Source organism: Sciurus carolinensis, chromosome 9 (genome assembly GCF_902686445.1).
Source record: "Sciurus carolinensis chromosome 9, mSciCar1.2, whole genome shotgun sequence".
Lineage (NCBI taxonomy): Eukaryota > Metazoa > Chordata > Mammalia > Rodentia > Sciuridae > Sciurus > Sciurus carolinensis.
In genome coordinates this window covers 140301516-140325605 of record NC_062221.1, presented here as the reverse complement: position 1 = coordinate 140325605, position 24090 = coordinate 140301516, and the positions used below count along the sequence as shown (strand labels likewise).

The 24090-nt window shown below is 57.3% G+C and overlaps 1 protein-coding gene across 11 annotated transcripts in view; it reads right to left on the bottom strand.

Moving 5' to 3' along the window:
* Positions 1 to 24090, bottom strand: part of Adarb1 (adenosine deaminase RNA specific B1) — a 121796-nt gene that overhangs the window by 35194 nt on the left and 62512 nt on the right. For 8 of the 11 annotated variants that reach the window (XM_047563283.1, XM_047563287.1, XM_047563276.1 and 5 more), the window contains 6 exons: positions 19928 to 20001; positions 14459 to 15384; positions 11288 to 11402; positions 9512 to 9680; positions 8860 to 9035; positions 7645 to 7813 (listed from right to left, as the gene is read on the bottom strand). In XM_047563283.1, coding sequence (XP_047419239.1) covers positions 7645 to 7813; positions 8860 to 9035; positions 9512 to 9680; positions 11288 to 11402; positions 14459 to 15384; positions 19928 to 19955 — 1583 coding nt within the window. In that variant the 5' untranslated portion in view covers positions 19956 to 20001. The other 3 variants (XM_047563282.1, XM_047563275.1, XM_047563281.1) reach the window with 3 other exon arrangements.

The window sequence follows — 24090 nt, the reverse complement described above, 5'->3', positions numbered from 1 at the left end:
CTAATAAACAAATTCAGCAAAGCAGCAGGTTACAAAATCAACACAATAATCAACAGCTTTCCTATATACCCACAATGAATTTGATGAAAAAGATACCAGAGAAATAATCCAATTCACAATAGTCTAAATAAAATCTAGGAATAAATCTAACCTAGGAGGTGAAAGACCTCTACAATGAAAACTATATAATACTAAAGAAATAAATTGAAGAAGACATGAGAAGATGGAAAGACATCCCACATTCATGGATAGGCAGAATTAATATTGTTAAAATGGCCATAGTACCTAAAGCAATATAGGATTCAATGCAGTCCCCATCAAAATACCAATGACGTTTTTCACAGAAATAAGTTCTAAAATTCATTTGGAAGAATAAAAGACTCAGAATAGCAAAACAACTCTAAGTCAAAAAAACAAAGCAGAAGGCATCACAACACCTGACTTCAAATTACACTACAGAGCTTTAGTAACAAAAACTGCCTGGTACTGGCATGAAAACAGACACAGACAGTGGCAGAGAATAGAAGACACAGAGACAAACCCACAGAGATACAGTCATCTGATCCTTGACAAAAATGCCAAAAACATAACTTGGAGAAAAGATAACATTTTAAATAAGTGGTGGTGGGACAATTGGCTACCTGTATGTAGAAGAATGAAACTAGACCCTTATTTCTCATCCTGCACAAAAATCAACATGAAATGGATCCAAGTTCTCAGAACTAGACCAGAAACTATGCAACTCCTAGAAGAAAATACAGGGTCAACACTCCAGTATATAGGAATAGGCAATGGCTTTCTCAATGGGACCCTGAAAGCTCAGGAAATAATTCCAGAGTTAATAAATGGGGTGGCATCAAATTAAAAAGCTTCTGCACAGAAAAGAAAACAATTAAGAATATGAAGAGAGAACCTAAAGAATAGAATAAAATCTTTGGTAGGTACTCTTCTGACAGAGGTTTAATATCCAGAATATAAAAAGAACTCAAAAAACTTTACACCAAAAAAATCAAATAATCCAATTAATAAATGGGCAAATGAATTAAAGAGACACTTCTCAAAAGAAGAAATAGCTACGGCCAACAAATACATGAAAAATGTTCAGTGTTGTTAGCAATCAGGGAAATGAGAATCAGAGCTGCACTGAGGGGCGGGGCGGGGCTGAGTGGCAGAGTGCTTGCCTGGCATGTGTGAGGTACCAGGTTCAACGCTCAGCACCAGGTAAAAACAAAGGCATGCTGTCCCCCTGGAACTGTGAGAAAATCAGGAACACCGAGATTCCCTCTCACTCCAGCTAGAATGGCAGTCATCAAGAACACAGTTACAAGTGCTGGGGAGCAGGTGGCGGGAAAGGAACAGCCACACTGCTGCTGGGACTGTGAACAAGCCCAACACGAGGGAGCCGGTGTGGAGGCTCCTCGAAGACTAGGCACGGACCACCTGGGGCCAGCCACCTCACTCCTCAGCATTCATCCTAAGGACCAAAGCCATCTTACCACAGTGAGACACTCACACCTGTGTACAGCAGCTCGACTCACACAGCCAAACTACGGAACCTCCCTTGGTGTCCCCCACTGGATGAAGGAATAAAGAAACTGTGGTATATACACAATGGCGTTTTACTCACCAATAAAAAAGAATTGAATTATGTCTTCTGCAGAAAAATGGAGGAACTTGAGAGTATTATCTTAAGCAAAAGAAGCCAAACTAAGAAGGTCAAGGGTCAACGTTTCCCCTCCTTTGTGGAAGTGCCGGGGAGGGATACTGGCCAAAGTGCACTGTTTTACTGTGTGAGAGTCTGAAAATGTTTAATCACAATGCACCAACAGGAAACTAGGAATAAATATGGAAAAGGGGAAGAAGTCACAAGACAGTTAGAATATGCCCTCAGAGAGATGGAGAAGAATCACAACATGCCAAATCCACAGGATGCAGTAAGCTGGCTCGGAGCGAAGTTAGGGCAGCCACCGTGCGTGCCTGGAGTCCACACTCCACTCAGCCACCTACAGGACCAGCAAAACAACAAGCTCAGCCAAGTCTAGAGGAAGAACTGAGGGCAGAGAGAAAATAGAGAGGAGAAGCCACAGAAGAACATCAAGGAGACTGAGTCGCCTTTCATAGAAATACCAACAACATCGACGAACTCTAAGCTGTGATAACTAAGAGAAAGTAGAGAAGGCTCAAAAAATCAGAAATGCAAAAAGAAAATTAAACCACTGCTGCAGAACGGAAAGAACTGTAAGAGAACACCATGAAACATGGACCCCAACCAGGGAATGACCTAAGAAAGGGAGGAATTCCCAGACAATGCAACCTACCACACCTATATCAGGAAGAGACCAAAACCCAAACAGACCGTTAAGGAGGAGAGAGAACAGTCCGAGTAAACACCTCCCTGTAAAGGAAAGCTTAGGACCAGCTGGCTTCACTGCAGAATTCCACCAGACACTAAAGCAGCAGCACCCATCCTACCAACATTCTTTCCAAAAATGTAAGAGGAAGAATCACTTCCAAGCTCATCCAGCATTATGCTGGAATCACAGCCAGACCAGGACACGACAAGAAAAGCAAACAACAGAGCAACATTTATGATGACTATTAGTGCAAAAATCCTCCACCAAACACTAGCAAGTCAAATTCAATAGCATGTTGAAAGGGTCTTAGACCAAGCGCTGGAGGAAATTATCCCTGGTAGTCACGGGTGGTCCACCATGAAACATCGACCTGTGCAGTCAGCCACAGCAGCGGAACAAGGCACAGAACACACTTGGTCCTCGGGAGTGGTGCAGAGAGCGCCAGAGGGGATTCAACACCATGCCTGACACACAACTCAGGATAGGCTAGGTGTACGGGGATCGATGGTGGGCCAGGGGGAGGGGTCCATGGTGAGCGAGGTGTAAGGAGTCTATGGTGCATTAGGCGTAAGGGATCCATGGTGAGCAAGGTGTAAGGAGTCCATGGTGCATTAGGCGTAAGGGGTCCATGGTGAGCAAGGTGTAAGGAGTCCATGGTGAGCGAGGTGTAAGGGTCCATGGTGAGCGAGGTGTAAGGACTCTATGGTGCATTAGGTGCAAGAGGTCCATGGTGAGCGAGGTATAAGGAGTCCATGGTGCATTAGGCGTAAGGGGTCCATGGTGCATTAGGTGTAGGGGGTCCATGGTGAGCGAGGTGTAAGGGTCCATGGTGAGTGAGGTATAAGGAGTCCATGGTGCATTAGGCGTAAGGGGTCCATGGTGAGTGAGGTATAAGGGGTCCATGGTGCATTAGGTGTAAGGGTCCATGGTGAGTGAGGTGTAAGGGGTCCATGGTGCATTAGGTGTAAGGGTCCATGGTGAGTGAGGTGTAAGGGGTCCATGGTGCATTAGGTGTAAGGGGTCCATGGTGAGCGAGGTGTAAGGGGTCCATGGTGAGTGAGGTGTAAGGGGTATATGGTGAGTGAGGTGTAAGGGTCCATGGGGAGTGAGGTGTAAGGGTCCATGGTGAGTGAGGTATAAGGGGTCCATGGTGAGTGAGGTGTAAGGGTCCATGGTGAGTGAGGTGTAAGGGGTCCATGGTGCATTAGGCGTAAGGGGTCCATGGTGAGCAAGGTGTAAGGGGTCCATGGTGAGCGAGGTATAAGGGGTCCATGGTGCATTAGGTGTAAGGGTCCATGGTGAGCGAGGTGTAAGGGGTCCATGGTGAGGGAAGTGTAAGGGTCCATGGTGAGTGAGGTATAATGGGTCCATGGTGTATTAGGTGTAAGGGGTCCATGGTGCATTAGGTGTAAGGGTCCATGGTGAGCGAGGTGTAAGGGGTCCATGGTGAGGGAAGTGTAAGGGTCCATGGTGAGTGAGGTATAATGGGTCCATGGTGTATTAGGTGTAAGGGGTCCATGGTGCATTAGGTGTAAGGGTCCATGGTGAGCGAGGTATAAGGAGTCCATGGTGCATTAGGTGTAAGGGTCCATGGTGAGTGAGGTATAAGGGGTCCATGGTGAGGGAAGTGTAAGGGTCCATGGTGAGTGAGGTATAATGGGTCCATGGTGTATTAGGTGTAAGGGGTCCATGGTGCATTAGGTGTAAGGGTCCATGGTGAGCGAGGTATAAGGAGTCCATGGTGCATTAGGTGTAAGGGTCCATGGTGAGTGAGGTATAAGGAGTCCATGGTGCATTAGGTGTAAGGGTCCATGGTGAGTGAGGTATAAGGGGTCCATGGTGCATTAGGTGTAAGGGTCCATGTTGAGTGAGGTATAAGGGGTCCATGGTGAGGGAAGTGTAAGGGTCCATGGTGAGTGAGGTATAATGGGTCCATGGTGTATTAGGTGTAAGGGGTCCGTGGTGCATTAGGTGTAAGGGTCCATGGTGAGTGAGGTGTAAGAGTCCATGGTGAGTGAGGTATAAGGGGTCCTTGGTGAGTGAGGTATAAGGGGTCCATGGTGCATTAGGTGTAAGGGTCCATGGTGAGCGAGGTATAAGGGGTCCATGGTGCATTAGGTGTAAGTGTCCATGGTGCATTAGGTGTAAGGGGTCCATGGTGAGTGAGGTGTAAGGGGTCCGTGGTGCATTAGGTGTAAGGGTCCATGGTGAGTGAGGTGTAAGAGTCCATGGTGAGTGAGGTATAAGGGGTCCTTGGTGAGTGAGGTATAAGGGGTCCATGGTGCATTAGGTGTAAGGGGTCCATGGTTAGTGAGGTGTAAGGGTCCATGGTGAGTGAGGTATAAGGGGTCCATAGTGCATTAGGTGTAAGGGTCCATGGTGAGTGAGGTGTAAGGGTCCATGGTGAGTGAGGTATAAGGGGTCCATGGTGCATTAGGTGTAAGGGTCCATGGTGAGTGAGGTGTAAGGGTCCATGGTGCATTAGGTGTAAGGGGTCCATGGTGAGTTAGGTGTAAGGGTCCATGGTGAGTGAGGTATAAGGGGTCCATGGTGCATTAGGCGTAAGGGTCCATGGTGAGTGAGGTGTAAGGGTCCATGGTGCATTAGGTGTAAGGGGTCCATGGTGAGTTAGGTATAAGGGGTCCATTATGAGTTAGGTGTAAGGGGTCCATGGTGGGGTAGGTGTAAGGAGGTCCATGGTGGGCTAGGTGTAGGGGGTCCATGGAGGGCTAAGTGTAAGGAGAGGTCCATGGTGAGCTAGGTGTCAGGGGTCCACGGTGCGCTAGGTGTAAGGAGAGGAGGTCCATGGTGGGCTACGTGTAAGGAAAGGAGGTCCACATTGGGCTACATGTACAGAGTCCATGGTGAGCTATTTGTAAGAAGGTCCATGGTAAGCTAGGTGTAAAGGGTCCATGGTGGGCTAAGTGTAAGGAGAGGAGCTCCATGGTGGGTTAGGTGTAAGGGGTCCATGGTGGGCTAAGTGTAAGGGGTCCATACTGGGCTAGGTGTAAGGGGTTCATGGAGGACTAGCTATAAGGAGAAGAGGTCCATGGTGGGCTAGGTGTACAGGGTCCATGGTGGGCTAGGTGTAAAGGGTCCATGGTGGGCTAGGTGTAAGGGGTCCATGGAGGAATAGCTATAAGGAGAAGAGGTCCCTGGTGGGCTAGGTGTAAACAGTCCATGGTGGACTAACTGTAAGGAGAGGAGGTCCATGGTGGGCTAGTTGTAAGGAGAAGATGTCCATGTTGAGGTAGGTGTAAGGGGTCCATGGTGAGGTAGGTGTAAGGGGTCCATGGTGGGCTAGGTGTAAGGAGGAGATGTCCATGGTGAGGTAGGTGTAAGGAGATCCATGGTGAGGTAGGTGTAAGGGGTCGGTGGTGAGGTAGGTGTAAGGGGTCCATAGTGGGCTAGGTGTAAGGAGAAGATGTCCATGGTGAGGTAGGTGTAAGGGGTCCATAGTGAGGTAGGTGTAAGGGGTCCATGGTGGAATAGGTGTAAGGAGAAGATGTCCATGGTGATGTAGGTTTAAGGAGGTCCATGGTGAGCTAGGTGTAAAGGGTCCTTGGTGATGTAGGTTTAAGGACATCCATGGTGAGCTAGGTGTGAAGAGGTCCATGGTGAGCTAGGTGTAAGAAGTCCATGGTACGCTATGTATAAGGGGTCCATGGTCCGCTAGGTGTAAGGAGAGGAGGTCCATGGTCAGCTAGGAGTAAGGAGGTCCATGGTGGGCTACGTGTAAGGGGTCCATGGTGAGGTAGGTTAAATGGGTCCGTGGTAATGAGTCCAGGCAGTGTGGGCTGTAGGTCGGGGAGGCACATCCCTCAGGAGGTAGCGGGGCCAAGCCTGGGCAGTGATGAGCAGGTAGTAGCAGGCTGGAACACCAGGCAGCACCAGCTCTGTCATCAGCAACCTACACAGAAACCGATGATGGCACGGTCTGTTTCCAAGCGCACACCACCAGCAGTGGACACAGGCAGCGAATGGCACAATGGTACACGCTGAGCAACCATGTTACCAGACATTAGAGAAGTGGGTAATTCAGGTTTCCAGGTTAGGAACGTGCAGTGTACAGAATGGGGACCTTAAGTCTCCAAGTTAGGGACCTGCTGTACAGCACAGGGACCTCAGTCTCCAGGTTAGGGACCTGCACTGTACAGCATGGGGACCTCAGTCTCCAGTAGGGACCTGCACTGTACAGCACGGGGACCTCAGTCTCCAGGTTAGGGACCTGCACTGTACAGCATGGGGACCTCAGTCTCCAGGTTAGGGACCTGCACTGTACAGCACGGGGACCTCAGTCTCCAGGTTAGGGACCTGCACTGTACAGCATGGGGACCTCAGTCTCCAGGTTGGGGACCTGCACTGTACAGCATGGGGACCTCAGTCTCCAGGTTGGGGACCTGCACTGTACAGCATGGGGACTTCAGTCTCCAGGTTGGGGACCTGCACTGTACAGCATGGGGACCTCAGTCTCCAGGTCAGGGACCTGCAGTGGTAATGTGTGCAGATATCCCATGTCCCACAGTATCTGAGCCCTGCCACACATCTGAGCAAGCACTGCTTTGACGGCTACCCCACTGTCCGCTGCAGGAGGATGACCAATATTTATGTCTACTCGAGCCCAGGACCAGAGGCTCCCCTGCCCCCTTCCACAGTAGCTACATATGAGGCCCACAGACAGCTGTATATGGGCGTGTTTTGTCCTCCTGTGGGTCAGTGTGAGGATGGGTTCCAGGCTCTGTGTGTGGCGTGCCCCAGAGCGGTCACGACAGGCACAACACCCGTCTTCCATGAAGGAGACAACGTTGGGTGGGTGTGCACAGAAATCACGTGTGGGATGTGGGAGCTTTGGGCTGGGCAGTGTGGCTTGTGCACCTAGGAGGCCCCATGGCTCCCCAGGTCTCCCTGGTCAGTCGCCATGCGGCCCTGCTCCTGGCTGGACCCACTGGCCCCTGGTCAGGCGCTCTGAGCCTTGAACGCCTGCCTGCCGGGGGTGTGATGCGTCAGTCAGGTGGGAGTCTGAGCGTGAGAGCAGGCCCCTCTGCTGCTGAGGGTCCTCAGCTGCCCTTGGGAGTGGGTGGTTCTAGATGTCGCCTGCAGTGCGTCAACCCATCGGCCACCCAGGCGCCTGGTACCAGAGGTGAGGAGGGCAGAGCATCCTGGACAGAGGCGGCCTCTCCCTCTGGCTGGCCCTGGACAGCCACAGTCCTTCAGAGGACACAGGAGCACCCACGTCAGGCATGGGGACAGCAGACAGGCGGGAAGCAGTGAGCAGCCCTGGTGGCCTTACCGTGCAATCTTGTCGCTGCAGGACATGGTCAGCAGCCTCTCTCCCTGGAGCACCCCGTCCCACGTCTGGATGCTGGCGTTCGACCGCACGGGGATGGTCCCCTCACCAGACTCAATTTTTGTCCGCAGCTGTCCCCTCGCTTTGCGGTTTGGATGTCTATCTGCTGGTTCTGAGAGAGAAAGCAAGTTCAAACCCACAGGGGGAGGACCAGCTGCTGGACGGGCTGCAGGCACACCTAAGGCTACAGGATCTGAGCACATGCATTTACACCACATGCACAAAATACACGCAGTGCAGGTAAGAGAAGCCAAGCAGAGGGGATACGCTTGCTGCAAACCAGGTTCGTGAAAGCGGTCTCCTTGGGGGTCGGGCAAGGGACCCTCCATCTTAAACGATCTCTAGCACAGACAGCAGGCAGAAGAACTGGACAAAGCACCCAGGGCCACTCCCTCGGGGTGAGAGGCGTTTGCCACATCTCATCCCCTGTATTTTAAAAATATTTTTGTAGGGCTGCAGCTGTGGCTCAGTGGTAGAATGCTCGCCTCACGATTCTCAGCACCATGTAAAAATAAGTAAATAAAATAAAGGTATTGTATCCATCTACAACTAAACATTCTTTAAAAATATTTCTGTAGGTGGATGCTGGAATACACCCATGATTAGCCCCGGGGCATCCAACGCAAGTGGTCTGATTTTATTTCTCATATTTTAACGGCAGCAACCCTAGGGAGGAGCACATTGGATTTTATAATCAAGGAAGACAACGTAACCAATGTGCAGTGTGCACGGACCAGGCCCAGGCTCTGGAGGAGGTGTGGAGACAAACTGCCCATCCAGGGCACTGGGCTCGCCTGCAAAGGGGGCAGAGTGGTGGTCACGGTGGCTGCGTGGCACCAGCGTCCACTGCCCCCAAAGGAGCAGCCCTGTGCTTGGGTTACACTCAGTGGGGGAGCGTCCACCAGAAACATTCAGAGACAGCTCGAGTGTGGATCCGATCGGCCTGACACCTTCATCCCGCTCTCACTACTCAGCTAACCAGGAGTCGCATCTTTCTTTCCTCCTTTAGAAAAGGTTCTTTTCGTCCACTAACATTTTTCGTAGAACTGCTAGCTGGGACGGAGGAGCCCGTGCCTGGACAGCACCTCCGATCGGATCCACACCCAGGGAGACGGGCATGCTGGCTCGCGGTCACCACGGGTAAGTCTCCTTGAGGACCTGCTGGCTGCTGGTCTAGCCTCACACCTTCGAGCACCGGCTCGTGGGGCGAGAATATCCGGGCGTCCCCGCAGGGAGAGGTGCTGATGTACAGGTGGAACTGCACGGCCTCCTTCAGCCGGAAGCCCCCTCGCTCCGACTTCTGGAAGATGGAGCTCTTCTGCTCGTCCTTGCCACTGCAGGACAACGACACGTCACAGGAGGGCCCCGAGCTGGGGGCGCGGGGGCAGGGCCCCCAGGGAGCTTCCAGCGGGGGGTCCTGAGCACACTGCGTGGGGGCCGAGGGCCAGGGAGGGCCGTGTCATCAGGTGAGGTGGCTCCTGCGCCCAGGGGTGACTTCCCACGGCAAGACACGCGGAGGGGCCTGCGGGGAAAGGCCAGGCCAGGCCTGGGGCCCGGAGCGCAGCCCCTTCTGGAGTTGGGAGGCGTCCTCGCGCCCGCGCTGCACAGAGGGGGACTGCGCAGTCCCACGCAGGCCTGGGGACCCCGCCGGGCCACGGCCAGCAGGGGCGTGTGCCTGCAGCTCTGCACGCCTGTGTCCCTGACTCGCGTCTCGGACACAGGGCCACCCGCGCTGCCACCTGGAGAACGCGAGGAGAGCAGCCAGAGGGTGCCCGGGGCTGACCCAGGGGTCTGGGCAGCTGGGACTCACTTCAGGTAGAGCTCCAGCTGCGCGTAGAGAAACCTGAGCAAGGACCGCCGGGAAATGATCTCCGCGTGGCAGTCGTTCAGGGCCAGGCCGCGGTCGCTCATGTACTCCCCGTTGATGCACTTGGTCCCCGTGGACACGCTGATCACCTTGGCGTCCTTGACGTCTGTGCCTGCAGGACAGGACAGGGGCTGCAGCGTGCAGGGGCCTGGCCGACACACCAGCGCCGGGCCCTTCAGGCCAGCAGCACGTGAGGCCCCCTCCGCCTGTGAGCTCACGCTTGCCCGGCCCCTCCCCGAGGACCCTGCCCTTCACCGGGCAGTGCAGTGCACTGGCCCTCCTGGCACTGCCCAGGAACGCAGCACTGTGGGGGGCCTGGCCGGCCCCGGGGTAAGCTCACAGCCAGAACTGACCGCCCCGGGGTGCAGCAGAACGGCTCAAAGGCACCTGAGGACGGGCAACACAGAGGCGTCCCTCGCCCTGGACCTGTCACTCAGTCACGTCGGGAGGAAACTGGCACCAGCCTCGCAAGACAGACCTCGGGCCCTGGAGCTCACTACGCGCGAGGCTTTGGTTCAGTGGTCAGCGCTTGCTACGTGAGGAGCCCTGGGTCCCACCCCCTGCACCAGAAGAGACACCCAGGACCTGGGCGGGGGCTGGTGGTCAACTGGCCCTCAGCACCGTGGGTGAGCGGTGCCGGGGTCGGCCACCCTGGAGGACCCCCCTCGGGCAGCTCAGGCTGCTGCCCCGCCTCACAGACGGACACTGAAGCCTGGGGTCAACAACTGCTGGAGGCCCTCTGACCCCCAGGCAGGGCCCAGGTCAGTGCTGCCGCCCTGCGGGTTTCACCAGTGACTGGCTTTGCCAGACAATCAGAGGAAGCCGCAGAATGTGGGGCGCCGCCTCTTCTCTGGGGGCCGGACGTGAGGGGGAGCTCACGGGGCCACCTCACAAGGGTAGCGTGCAGGCAGGAGGCCCAGGCCAGCTGCTGGGACACACCTGAGAGGAGCCTGGCCGCGAGCAGGCGTGGCCAGCAGCCCCGGACATGACCTCGGCACACGGCTCCTGGGCACTGCGCCGAGCATCCTGGATGCCTGAGGCCTGCAGAGGCTGGCCGCCTCGGGGAGAGGAGGCCACAGTTGCCTGCGCAGAGACCCAGGGGTTTCTCCCTGGCTGGCAGGTGTCAACACAAACACCCTGTCCAGCTCCCTCCTGCCTGGCCTCTGCCTGCGCTGGAGTGTCCAGGCTGGGTGACAGGTGCCAGGAGCAGAGGCCTGGAAACAGGGTCCTCTCCCCCGCCCTGCCCCAGCCAGGGGCCAGGCACTGGCCCAGGATGTGGCTCCTTGTCCTCAGAGTTCCCGGGATGAGGAAGGGCACCTGGTTCGATTCACCAATGGAAGCTTCTGGAAGGATCAGCCAGGGCTCCCTCCGTCACACAGACCAACCGGAACAGGAAGTGCACCTCAGAGGGCAAGAGCTGGGCCTGCCGCCCAGGGACAGGAGGAGCCGGGTGCACGCCCTCTCCTGGGCTGACCTGGGCGCAGGCGCCTCTGCTGTGCTTTGGGCTGGGGTCCTCTGATGCAGGGCCTCTGCCTGCTGAGCAGCGCTCTGCCCTGAGCCGCACCCCAGTCCCAGGGCAGAAGGCGCCAGAGCAGTCCCGGCCCTGCACACGGCGAGCACAGTCCATCTGCTGCTAGAGTCACGGGGCCGTCGAAGATAGACGGCCTTTCCTGTGGGTCACACGGGAAAACAGGAGGATTAAATAGAGGGACGAGCTACCTGTGGTCATGACGACTCCGGCCAGCACTTTCCTGCGTGCGTGAGGCGAGGAGAAGTTGTCCGTCAGGTCACTGAACTTACCCAGGACCAGGCGCGAGACGGCATCTGCCAGCACCTGGGGAGGGGGAGCTGAGGTCAGGCCCACAGGCACCTGTGGTCAGCACCTCTCCTTGCCAACACATGCTGCCCCTCACACAGGGACACTTGTGCACCACGTCCACCCTGGAGGATTGCTGGACAGGGGAGACAAACGCGTGCTTCCTCCAAAACACTCCTTGAAAACAACAGCCCAAGGGTCACAGGGGGCTCCAGCTGGGAGTCCTCTAGGCGCCCATGCCCCCAGCGTCCCGCATGTGGGGAAACCGAGGCACAAGTGCTGCTGCCCACCGCACGCTGCCCTGCCTGCTGCCCCCTTGGCCACCCCTGCTTTGGCCACAGCACTTTCCAGGAGGGAACAGGCTCCTCCTCCACCCTCCTCCCCAGCACGGGGCTCGGCCGCTCAGGGGCTGCATGGTGGGTGCAGTGGCAGCCAGCGAGACAGACGGCAGGGGGAGGATGGGCTCAAACCAAAGAGCTGCGAGGAGGCGCAGCCCCTGGCTCCAGCGCCTGGGTGTGCAAGCGCAGGCACTGGGCTCGTGGCCACGCCTGAGATGGGGAAGGGTCAAGTGTGGCACCGGGACGCCTGGCCATAGGGCACCCTGCTCGGAGGCCAGCGCAGCGGCGGTCCTCAGAGGCCTTGCTCCAGGGCTTCAGATTTATCTCGGGGGTAGTGACAGAGCTTTGGGGAAACCTGCCAGAGGCTGTCGAACCAAGTCTGCCGCATGCCACCAACCTTGCCTGTCCACATGACCAAATGGCCCTCGCAAACCCATCCCCAGCCAGGCCCTGGAACCACTTCCAAAGTGAACAGCTAGGTTGCTCCTCCCAAGGGCCGACGTCCTCGGGCAGGAGGTGTCCCTGTCTCTGCGCCAGCAGGCACCAGGGAGCCCAGAGCATGAGACAGGGCGGGGCGTGGCCAGGCGCTCAAGGCCCGCGTGGTCCCAGGGCGCATCAGTGGCACCAGTCTGAGCGCAGGCGAGAGTGCAAGGGCCGACACGGGGCCAGCAGAGGAGGGCACTCAGGCCTGGGGCATGCTGGGTGGGTCAGCCAGGAAACCAGCTGCCACTGCTGGGGAACAGCCCAGCTCCCAGTGCCCGGAGGGAGCCAGAGAGCTCAGACCTGTCAGGGGCGGCTGCCTCGTGCCTTGGGCTCCAGAGCGGCTCCCCTCCAACTGGGTGGCTGAGACAGGCCAGGCCACGTGTCCCTGCAGCTTTACCAGCAACCGCTCGGCAGCCCCAGGGCCTCCTCTCACACCACTCATGCCCTGTGGGTGGACAAAACACCTCCGTAGACCCCACGGGCCAACACCTTTGATTCCATAGGCCCCTCTGCCTGGGAGAAGGGAAAGCAGAGTCCTACACCAGGGAGGCTTGGCCTGAGTGCTTCCAGGTCACCCCAGGGAAAGAGCAAGGACCCCATCCACTGCAGACAGGCATTCTGAAACCTCCAAAGACAGCGGAGCCCAGCTGTTCACACTGCCTGCAGGACCCGTCCTGGGAAGGCCCACCAGGTCCTCTGAGCAACACAGGTCCTGTCTGAGCCCTGAGGGCATCAGGAGACATGGTGGAGGGCTGAGCAAGATGCAGGTGGGGTGGGGAGGCCACAGCTCCCAGCCCGAGGTCTGGACCGCAGAGGGCCAGAAGCAAGCTTGGTGCCCACAGGGCCCGGGGGAAAGCAGTGCCCCTGCCAGCCACGCCCCTCCCGTGGACGGGTCCCACCGAAGTCCTCCACCTCCCGGGCTGCAGGCTCGTTCCTCTCCTCACTGAGGTCCCTGAGGCCCAGCCAGGCCACGCACCCCGGGGCACACTTCCTCTGCTTCCCTGAGCTGCCCCGTCTCCCCTCGGGGCCCAGGTGAAGACCCACAGCAGCCGAGTGCTCTGGAGTCCGGATCGGCACCGTGGACGGGGAAGACGGCTTGCAGACATTCTGCACCAGGTGGGGACGCCGGAGCAAGCCACAGGCCCAAGAACGTGACATCCCTGGGGAACAGCTGCTGCCAGTTCGTACGACAGCCAGGTCAGAGACTCGGGAACACTATCAGCCGAGGCGCAGAGGGAAGCCACGCTTGGCTCACAACCCCGTCGGCAGGACGCTCAGGGGCTGTCCCTCATGCTGAGAGGCAGAAGGGAACCAAGTTCCTCCTCCCAGCAGGACTCCTGGTCTCAGACTCCAGCTGCAGGAGCACCCAAGAAACCCCACACTGGACTCCAGAAGAAAGCAAGCTCGGTGGCCCTGATCAAGTGGGCACACTGCCCTCACCTGAAGGAGACCCGGCAAGGGGTTGACGTGGGTGCGGAATGAGAAGAGCTCCCACCCCGGACCAGCAGGGTCCAGGTCACCAAGGGGAAGCAGGCTCAGAGCACTGGGCCTCCCAAGGAAGGCTAAAGCCCATCCTTTTCTCCTTCCTTCTCCGATGCCAACCAGAGCCACCTGAAGCTCCCCCTTTCTTCATCCTGATTTTATCAGGGTGGGGGAACAAACCTGTGGCTGCCCATGTGCAGCCCAAGCAGGGAGGAAGCCCACACAGATGCCATGCAGGACATTCAGGGAGCAGAGACTCCTGGGCAACTGGTAGGCTCTGGAGTCCTTGTGGAAGGTCCCTCTGGCATGTAGTCCCCACTGACCCTAGCTCCTTCTCTGCCTTGCTGGGCTCTTCACCTGGGGAATGTAGCTGGTCATGGGAGACTGGGGCCCCCTGAACTTCCCACTGTGGTCCAGCCAGCAGCTCTGACCTGGACAGGAGGCTCCCCAGGGAGGCTGGAGGAGCACTTCAGTGAAGGGACCAAGTCCAGTGTCGGGTTCCTTCCCCTCCTGACCAGGTTTGCTGTGGGCAGGCATCTGAGGAGATCGCCGGCTGCAACTGAGACTACCTGGGGCCTCGGCGGCCCCTGCACTGCCCCTCGACAGCCGGGCATGCACTGGGAGGCCACGGCCTCTGCCTGACACAGCCTCGGGAATGGGAATCAAGGCGCGCTGCCCACCAGGCTGGCGGACCTGCTCCCATGGAGGCTGAGAACACAGGCGCACAGCGCGGCCAGGTGCGGGGCCACGGCTCCGGCCACACCTGCTTACCTGGGGCAGGTGCAGCTGCAGCCCCTCGCTGGGCACAGGCTGGCGAGACGGCGTCTGGTCCAGGTGCAGGTTGAAGACAGTGGCCAGGGCCGACTGTGCAGCCCGGGCCTTGGCCAGCTTCTTGTTCCTGCCCGAGCCCTCGAAGAACTGGCCGTCCACCACCACGGACATGACGAAGCTCTTGGCGTGGCTCTCCCCGCTCTCCGACAGGAAGTCGTACTTCAGCCCCGGGCGCAGCTCATTCAGGATCATCACCGGGTTCTTCCCGCTGGGTGGCGGGAAAGGCGGCGGGCCCGGGAGCGGGGGCTGGGCGAGGCTGGCGGGCACGGGCGAGGCCGAGAGGCTGAGGTCCCCACTGGAGCTCAGGGACTCGTCTCCGTTGGAGCCCATGCAGAAGGGCTCCGCCCTGTCCGGGGTCTCGAAGCCGTTGAAGAGCGTGTCGGGGAAGTCGGCCTGGTCGGACGTGAAGTCCGTGTGCACGGACAGGGTCCTGCCCATGGCCAGGTGGGCCTCGGAGGCGTTGGGAAACTGCACGAAGGACCTCAGGGCCTTCTCGGCAGCGTGGAGCTTCGCCTTCTTCTTGGTGGGGCCAGAGCCCTCGAAGACCTGCCCGTTCACCTCCACGGACATGACGAACAGCGGTGCGTGCACGGGCCCCGTCTGGGACAGCAGCGTGTACTGCAGCCCGGGCTTGATCTCGTTCAGCTGCATCAGCGCGTTCTTGGGCAGCACGGGCCCTGGGGTTTTCCTCCGCTTCTTCAGGCGGTACCTGGAGTGGCCATTGCTGCCCTCCTCCAGGGGCCGCTTCCGGCCAGTGCCACTGCTGCCCCCACTGGGGAGCTGCATGCCCTCACCAGGCCCAGGGGCGCTGCCGTCCTTGGGGGACACGTTGTCCAGGTTCTCCTTGATGTCTGCGCTGCTGGAACCTGCGGTGCCCAGAAAGAGTAACTTGCAACGCCTTCGTTGCAGGACCTTGTAAATGCAAAATTTATAGATTCCTTGGCCTCTTTGCAACGGTAAGTGGTGTGTGTGTGCACCTGCACTGCTCCCTGCGGGCCCGAGGAACGCCACTCTCCACCAAAGAGCTACCGGCCTCAGCAAAGGCTGCCAGCCTCAAGATTGCACTGAACGGTGGCTGACCCTTCCTCTTTGATGGCTTCTGCGTTAAAGGTGAAGTTTAAAAAAAAAAAAAAAATGGTCCTGGGGACTGAACTCAGGGGCGCTTAACCACTGGGCCACATCCCCTGCCCTTATTGTTTTTTCTTGAGACAGTGTTTGGCTAAGTTGCTTAGGGTCTCACTAAGTTGCTGAGTCTGGTCTTGAACTTGCTATCCTCTTGCCTCAGTCTCCCGAGTGGCTGGGATTATAGGCATGCGCTACCACGCCTGGCAAAGGGTAAGAATTTTTTTTAAGTTTTTCTTCTGAGAATGTTCTGAATCATCCAGAGAGACTTTATTCAATCTTATCTAAATGTTGGACAGTAAATCAATCCCCCACAGACTCCATTAATCAGTCTGTGAAATGGCAGCCTGTGGGTACAGATTGGTGCTCACCCATCCAGGGAGACCCTCCTGCTCGAGGGCACCCACCCCACACTGCCCCTGGGTCTAAACTGCAGCCCCTCTCAGCAGAGGAAGCAGCACTTAACAACACACTCGCAAATCACCTTGTTTTTCAGTTTTAAAATAGTCCGCCAGTATATGTGACTATTTGATTTAGCTTATAAATTGAAGAAAACTGCTTACATAATTAAGTAAAATATTTTGAGTTCTTAGAGATCATTTTTGAAGGATGTGGCTTTATTTCTGGCATTCATTTGAGATTTTTCATTATATGTGGGGCTCTTAACCTCAGAATTCTTAATATGTTCCATGATAGAAAAAACCATAGGAACAAAATGTAAGACTGATGTTGCAGACAGGCTACGACTTCCTAGCTCCGTAACTAAACCTGGCAGTCTTATATCTTCACGGCACTCCCGAGAGGCCTGCAGGATGGCCCCCTCATCCCACCCGGGAAGGCGCCCTCTCATGGCAGAACCCTGAAGCACACGGCTCAGCGACAAGGCTCTAGAAGGAGAGGCGCTGGGCGCCTCCCGCTGGGCCGGTTCCACAGGCCCTGCTGGCAGGGCGTGAGCGCTCTAGAGCCCTCCACCTCCACCCGGAAGCTGGGGACCTGCCGTCCCAGAACACTCCTGGAGCCAGATGAGCGCCCACGGTGGCCTTGGGCTGGGCGGCCACTGCCCTCGAGGCCAGGCAGGTGCTCCTGCTGCTGGCACACTGCCGACCTGGGGGCCGTGGACACTGCCCTGACGCTGAAGCCACATGCGCCCAGGCTATCGCAGAGCTGCGTGACAGCGGGACCCTGGCCTGACCAGGACTTCTCTCCAGAACCCAGTGACACACACACCACTTCCCCAGTCCACAAAGCTGCCGGAATGGACACTAAATTTTCATTTATAACATCCTCCAGCAAAAGGCCGGTAGGTTACTCCTTTCGGAACTCAAGGGAACAAAAGGTTAGAGAAGCAGAGCCAAGATGGAATCGAGAGGTTAGTAAAGGCAGTGAGGACATCATGACAGACATTTCACAGCTGCGTCGACTGCTGCAGAGGACACCAGCAGGACACCGCGTGGGCGTGGCCGTGGCCGTGGGCACGCCTCCTCAGACCCACAGCCTGCAGCCAGACGCCCTCCCCGACAGCTGTGCCCACGGCTCCCACCCAGTCCCGCCCACTCCAGCTGCCCCCCACCAGAGGCACTGGCCACTGGCGGCTCTCTGCTGAAGAGCCACCAGGTCGGAGGCAATGTGCGGCTGGAGAAAGACCCACCCTCATAGTGCCTCTGGGACACATGCCTGCCCCACGCCAGTGGTTGCCCTTTAAAATGACGGACAGCCAGGCCGGGCGCTTCAGTGTTGGCTTGAGACCCCAGCTTGTCTTTCCAGGAAAATGATTCGGGAGGTTCTCATCAGACTAAGTTGCCACAGGCTCCTGTATGGATGGCAGTGGCCTGGGGACCTGCAGGTGTCCCCAGGGGTTCACCGCACCACATGGCCACAGTGCCTTCTGAAGCAAGGCTACACTCACTCTTAAAAATTGTGGCAAAATTGAACATGGCAGGGGGACCGGCCAGCAAAACCCTATGCCTGGGTTTTGAGAAGCTCTCCAGGGCAGGGCTGAGGACAGCAACCTGAGAAAACGCCGCCTCGGGCTCATGCCGCTCTCAGGGCAGGAACAGCCTGCCACGCAGTCCCACCCAGGGCAGCAGGCAGCACAGGTACTTCTGAGGGCTGCTAGACTCTGAGTGGCCAGCAAGAGCAGGGTCTAGGCCTCTGCTGGGTTGTGTGGACTCTCAGGAGGTGCAGAGAGCTGGGTTCCAGCACAAGGGGACCTGGCACATGGGGCTGCAAGTCCTTCCTCAAGACAGAAGCACCCAAGTATGAACACAGGTTGCAAAGCATGTATATCTGTGAGGTGAGCATGCACATCTGTCAGGCAAGCATGTACAGGTCAGCTGAGCATGCACAGATCAGCTGAGCAAGCACACCTGTGAGGTGAACCTGCACATCTGTTAGCTAAACATGAACAAGTCAGCTGAGCATGCACATCTGTCAGTTAAGCATGCACATCTGTCAGCTAAGCATGTACAGATCAGCTGAGCAAGCACACCTGTGAGGTAAACCTGCACATCTGTCAGCTAAACATGGACAAGTCAGCTGAGCATGCACATCTGTCAGTTGAGCATGCACATCTGTCAGCTAAGCATGTACAGGTCAGCTGAGCATGCACGTCTATCAGTTAAGCATGCACATCTGTCAGCTGAGCATGTACATCTGTCAGCTAAGCATGTACAGGTCAGCTGAGCAAGCACATCTGTCAGCTAAGCATGTACAGGTCAGCTGAGCATGCACATCTGTCAGCTGAGCATGCACACCTGTGAGGTGAACCTGCACATCTGTCAGCTAAACATGGACAGGTCAGCTGAGTATGCACATCTGTCAGTTAAGCATGCACATCTGTCAGTTAAGCATGTACAGGTCAGCTGAGCATGTACATCTGTCAGCTAAGCATGCACACCTGTGAGGTGAACCTGCACATCTGTCAGCTAAACATGTACAGGTCAGCTGAGCATGCACATCTGTCAGCTGAGCATGCACATCTGTCAGCTAAGCATGCACATTTGAGGTGAACCTGTGCATCTGTGAGGTGAACATGCACATCTGTCAGCTAAGCATGTGCATCTGTCAGCTAAACATGTACAGGTCAGCTGAGCATGCACATCTGTCAGCTGAGCATGCACATCTGTCAGCTAAGCATGCACATTTGAGGTGAACCTGTGCATCTGTGAGGTGAACATGCACATCTGTCAGCTAAGCATGTGCATCTGTCAACTAAGCATGTACAGGTCAGCTGAGCATGTACATCTATGAGGTGAACCTGCACATCTGTCAGCTAAACACGGACAGGTCAGCTGAGCATGCACATCTGTCAGTTAAGCATGCACATCTGTCAGTTAAGCATGTACAGGTCAGCTGAGCATGCACATCTGTCAGCTAAGCATGCACATCTGCGAGGTGAATATGCACATCTGTCAGTTAAGCATGGACAAGTGTCAGCTAAGCATGTACATCTGTCAGCTGAGCATGTACAGGTCAGCTGAGCATGCACATCTGTCAGCTAAGCATGCACATCTGCGAGGTGAATATGCACATCTGTCAGTTAAGCATGGACAAGTGTCAGCTAAGCATGTACATCTGTCAGCTGAGCATGTACAGGTCAGCTAAGCATATATATCTGTGAGGTGAACATGCACATCTGTCAGCTGAGCATGAACACCTGTCAGCTAGGAACCTGACATCGCCCATTGACTCCTGCACATGCTCCTGCCTTCTGCTCTGGGACTCAGAAGCACATTCCCTGCACCTGTGACAGAGAACAGGCTGAGGAGGTTGGTGTGCCTGAGGACATCCCAGAGGACAGTGTGGAAAGGAAGTGCCCAGCGCAAGGCCTGGCCCACCGGCCCCACGTTCCCTGAAACTCTTTGGAACCTGGAGATGGTGAGACCCCATCCCTCCGATGCAGGAGCAGCCGCTGCACTTGACGGGAACTGCCTGTGCACCAGGGTCCCAAACAGCCAGGCATCTGGTCAGTCCCAAAGGGCATCTCTGAGGCACACAGGTGGACACTGAGCGTCTCACTGCCAGGACCACGCCGTGACACACCTCATAAGCCATGCAGACCTACAGGCTGTGCGCCTGGAGGCACATTTCCCCTAAAAGGGACCGCCGGTGACGCGCAAGGAGTGAAAACCTGGCTGGCGACTGGAGCGAGAAGCCCACAGTGAACACCATGGAGGCAGAGGAACGAGCCACCGCCGGGACCTCAGTCCCAGTGGCCTTGCTGGCCAGGTGGCAGCCTGAGCCTGGGCGGGCCATCTAGCTGGGCTGCGCGGGAGGCCTAGGTCTTACTCATGTTCTCTTCATCTTCTACGTCCATGGCAAGACACTTTTGAGGGCTTCTTGACTGGCGGAGACGCTTCTGTCTGAAAGACAGCAAGAAAGCGACATTCAGTGCACCCGGCACGGGGCGCAGGGGCCACCACCGTGAGGCAGAGGGCGCTGGCCTACACGGCACAGGCCCCGCTCGGCTCCCTCGTCCCTCACAGTGTGTCCCAGTGCACCGAGGACCTGGCAGGGACCCTGTGAGGAGGGGCAGGGAGGGTGGCAGAGGTCGCGGCCAGGGCCAGGCCAGTGCCCAGGGCCTCACACTACACTCGGGCAGTACAGGGCACCAAGAGCTGGGAACCAAGGGGGGGACCCACGGGAGGCAGAGCCCACTGACCACACCTGCCGACAAGAGCTCAACGGGTCCCCCACCCAAGGGTCACCCAGTTTCACCCTGCATGGACGTGTGGCTTGGAATCAGGTGAAGCCACCTTTTGGATCCACCCGCCAAGCTTCACCAGCACTGCGCTCTGAGAGGCCAGACGGCCACACCCTGGAGCCGCGAGAACCTAGGCAGCCCACAGCCTTACAGGAGGGCGGCTGTGTTCCCAGGAGGGACTGGGAACTGCCGAGAAAGGCTGCGACTGTCCAGCTACCAACAGCTCAGCACGTCCTCTGTCCAGGCTTCTCTGACAAACTGCAAGACACCCTGACGCTGGTAATAAACAATCTCATCACGCCGCGACTGAGGAAGGGGATCTGCGGGTTTTGTACCCACATATTGCTTTATGTGCAAATAAAATTTATATCATAAGCAGAAGGCAGATTCATAGCTTCAGGAACACAGCAGCTCCTGGGCCAGTCTGTGGGTCTCTGCCATCGTAGGGGCAGGGTGTGTGTCCCTCTGTGACGGTCACTTGTCAGTGTCTGTGAATCTTGCTGTGCTTCCGGCAAATGTGCTGCAGAGTTAAATGGCTTCCACAAAGACCCTGAACCACAGAGCTCTCCGGGGCCTTGGGAGCACTGCTGCTTCATATCACCAATCACTCGAGACATGCTGATCACCCACCAGGCAGAGCGTGCTGGGCACCAGGAGAACCAACGGTCAGCAGCTGCTGCAGCTGGGGAGTTCGGCTGCACGTGGCTCCGCCTGTCTCAATGCTTCATGACGGACAGCTGGCAGCGTGCTGAGCAGCAGTCTCAGATGGGAAGTCAGATGTATGGCTTGAAGGACCAGCGCCCTCAGCAAGGTGGGGTACTCCGAGGCCCCTCGGCTGGGGAGGGCAGTTTGGAGAGATGGGGATGTGACCTAGGACCCAGCCACGCCGGGGCGAGAGGTCAGCGTGAGCCAGTGGAACAAGCCGTGACCTGGCACAGCTGCAGGTTGAGGGGAGCACCAGGCCCCCGAGTGCCCGGGCTGGACCTCGACCTGCCGAAAGGCTGTGCCACAGGCGGGGGCCAGCCCTGCAGGAGCAGGGAAAAGACCACCCTCTGTCGAGCCCACCCAGAGCCCTGCCCTGGGTTTAAAAGACACCAGGCCGCCAAAGGCAAAGAGAGGGGGCAGGCCAGCCAGGGCCCACGGCAAGTGGCTAGAGTTCCCTCTGCCTCACCATCGAGACGAGGAGTTGACAGCTCCAGAAACCGAGGCACCAACAGCACAAACCCACATAGACGTCCCGGCACGCTGGGCTCTCTCCAGCCCAAGGATCAGGAAGGGGCAGCGAGAGGGCGATCCTGGCCAGGACCCTCTGCTCCGGACCACCCTCCCGCCCCAGGCCGAAGGAGGACAGGGGCCTGCAGTGGGGTCGGACAAGGCGGTGGAGCTGCTCCTGTCCTGCAGGCTGCAACGGGCCATGCCCTCCCACCTCCCACTCCACCTGGTGGGCCAGGCCACCCGTGCTGCCACCGGGGCCCTGAAAGGCCCTCCTCAGGGAGGTGTCAGGGGGCCAGCAGGGCCACCCACAGCAGGAGGTGGCCCCTGCCCCTCACAGGCAGAGCTCGGGAGGCAACGTGAGCAAGGCAGGTGAGGTTGAGTCTGTGCCATGAGGGGTCCAGTAAAACCCCAACTGCTGCCCGAGACAGGAGGGCCTCAAACAGGGAGAGCCAACAAAGGCCAGGAAGACGGGTGTGTGGGCCTTCCTTCAGCAGTGGGAGAGAGGAGGGAGGACGGCGGCCACGCTCCCAGGAGGGACGAGCTGGCAGGTGGTGTTGGAGGGGCAGCCCGGTAGAGCAGAGCACAGAGCAGGACCCCAGACAGACCCACACGGCCCTGTGACTGCAGGGGTGCAGGCCATGGGGCGGCAAGGCCCTTCCTGCAGGGAGCCGGAGCCCCAGAGACCACAGGCCCAGAGCCGCCCAGCTGCACCCCAAAACCACCCTGAGATGAGTCGTGGCTCGAATGCAAAACAGACCCGTGAAACTTGCAGGAAAAGTTTAGGAGAAAACCCTCTGGACCCAGGGCTGGACGAGAGTCCTCAGACTTGACAACGAGAATCATAACCCATGAAAGAAAACCGTTCATTGTTCTCCACCAAAATTAACGACTTTCATTCTGCAAAAGACCCTGTTAAAAAGATAGAGACGGGAAGAAACTGAAAACCACAGGGAATACCTAAGAAATTCTGAAAACCCAGCAGCAAAACAATCCAACTGGAAAAAATTCCTGCAAAAGACAGGAAGCGGCACTTCACTGTGAAGGCAGGCGAGGGCACGTGGCCAGGACCACGAGACACGGCCGCACACAGACGCCTCGTGAGCCGCGACAGCCAGGTGCTCAGGATCCAGGTGCCCGGGTCTCACAGGCCTGCTCGGCCTCTCCGGCAGTTGCCCAAAACCACACGTTCCCCCGTCCGGCCCAGCCACTGCCCTGCAGGGCTTAGCCCCAGAGAAGGGCTCTCTGCAGTGGGCAGAGGATTCTCCACCGCGGTGAACCCACACTTTCCCAAAGCCACAGACTCAACTCCTGCACAGGCAGAGGCTCCCAGGAAGGCTGTGCTCCCTGTGGCCAATCAGGATGCACAGCCTGCTGGGAGCTCTGCCCCGCGGGCATCAGGCAGGAAGTAGTGGCCTTGCCTCCTGCCCTCACACCTGAATCCTAACGAGGACCCACAAATGTCTCACAGCAGAGGTGGCCAGAGCAGCAGGGGACTGCGTGCAAGAACGGGGCTGGAGACCTCCTGCCAAGCAGAGGCCAGCTGGCCACACCTGCAAACACCAGCCCTGGCGAAGGGTCGCAGCACAAAGCCGCAGCCCGCGCTCCAGTCAGCTACACACTGGCATCTGGAAAGCCCTCCTGAGACCAGTGGGAAAGCCAGCCTGAGAGTCCAGGGGAAGGAAAGGGCGAAGGAAGAGAAGCTCTGCTTGACAGCAGCGCGGGACCACTTCCTGTCCTGGGACACCTCGTGCGCGGGGCAGGAGGCCAGCAGCCGAGGCCGAGGGCGTGAGGGCAGAACACTCAGCCTCAGGAGGCTGGAGACTCCCTTCCCTCTGATCATGGCCACTTGACCCCTTTAATGGGACAGCAAGCAGGTTCTCATCTTCATGTGAAAAAATGAGAAGTCCAAATTACCAGGAAACAGCGGGCAGCAGAGCAGCCGGGGGGAGGGACACACAGGGCCCAGCAGGACATGTTCAGAAGCCTGAGGTTCACGGAGGCGAGCCGTACTAACGCCTGAGTGTGCCTTCAGTCATGTCCTGGCGGCTCTCCCGCGTCAGCCCCTCCTCTCTCCCGGATCCCAGGCAGGGCTCTCTCCTCCAAGCTTGTCCCACTGCCCTCTGCACCTGCTCCTGGAGGCAAAGGGCAGAACAGAAGCCGGTGCAGCAGGCGTAAGCGTGGACCCACGGCTACCCAGGGCGCCTATGAGCCACCACACCTCCACTGCGCTGCTGGGAGCCCACCAAGAATCGCAGTTGAAACAAGCGTGAGATGAGAGGGGACTTGACTGAGTCACCACCGAGCACCACGGACCGATCCGTCCTTCCCTCGAGGAAGGGTGGTTCCTGAGAAGTCACGTTTTCCTTACGGCGTGATGGGTCTTGTTTTAAACAACCATAAAATCCGAAATGTGGAAATAAAATGTGGAGCGGACTCGCGTGTGGATGCTTACTACAAACCAGCGGGAGCTGAGGGCCAGGACCGTTTCCCAGCCTTAGCAAGGAAAGCCAGAGGGACATGCCGGCTGCTCGAG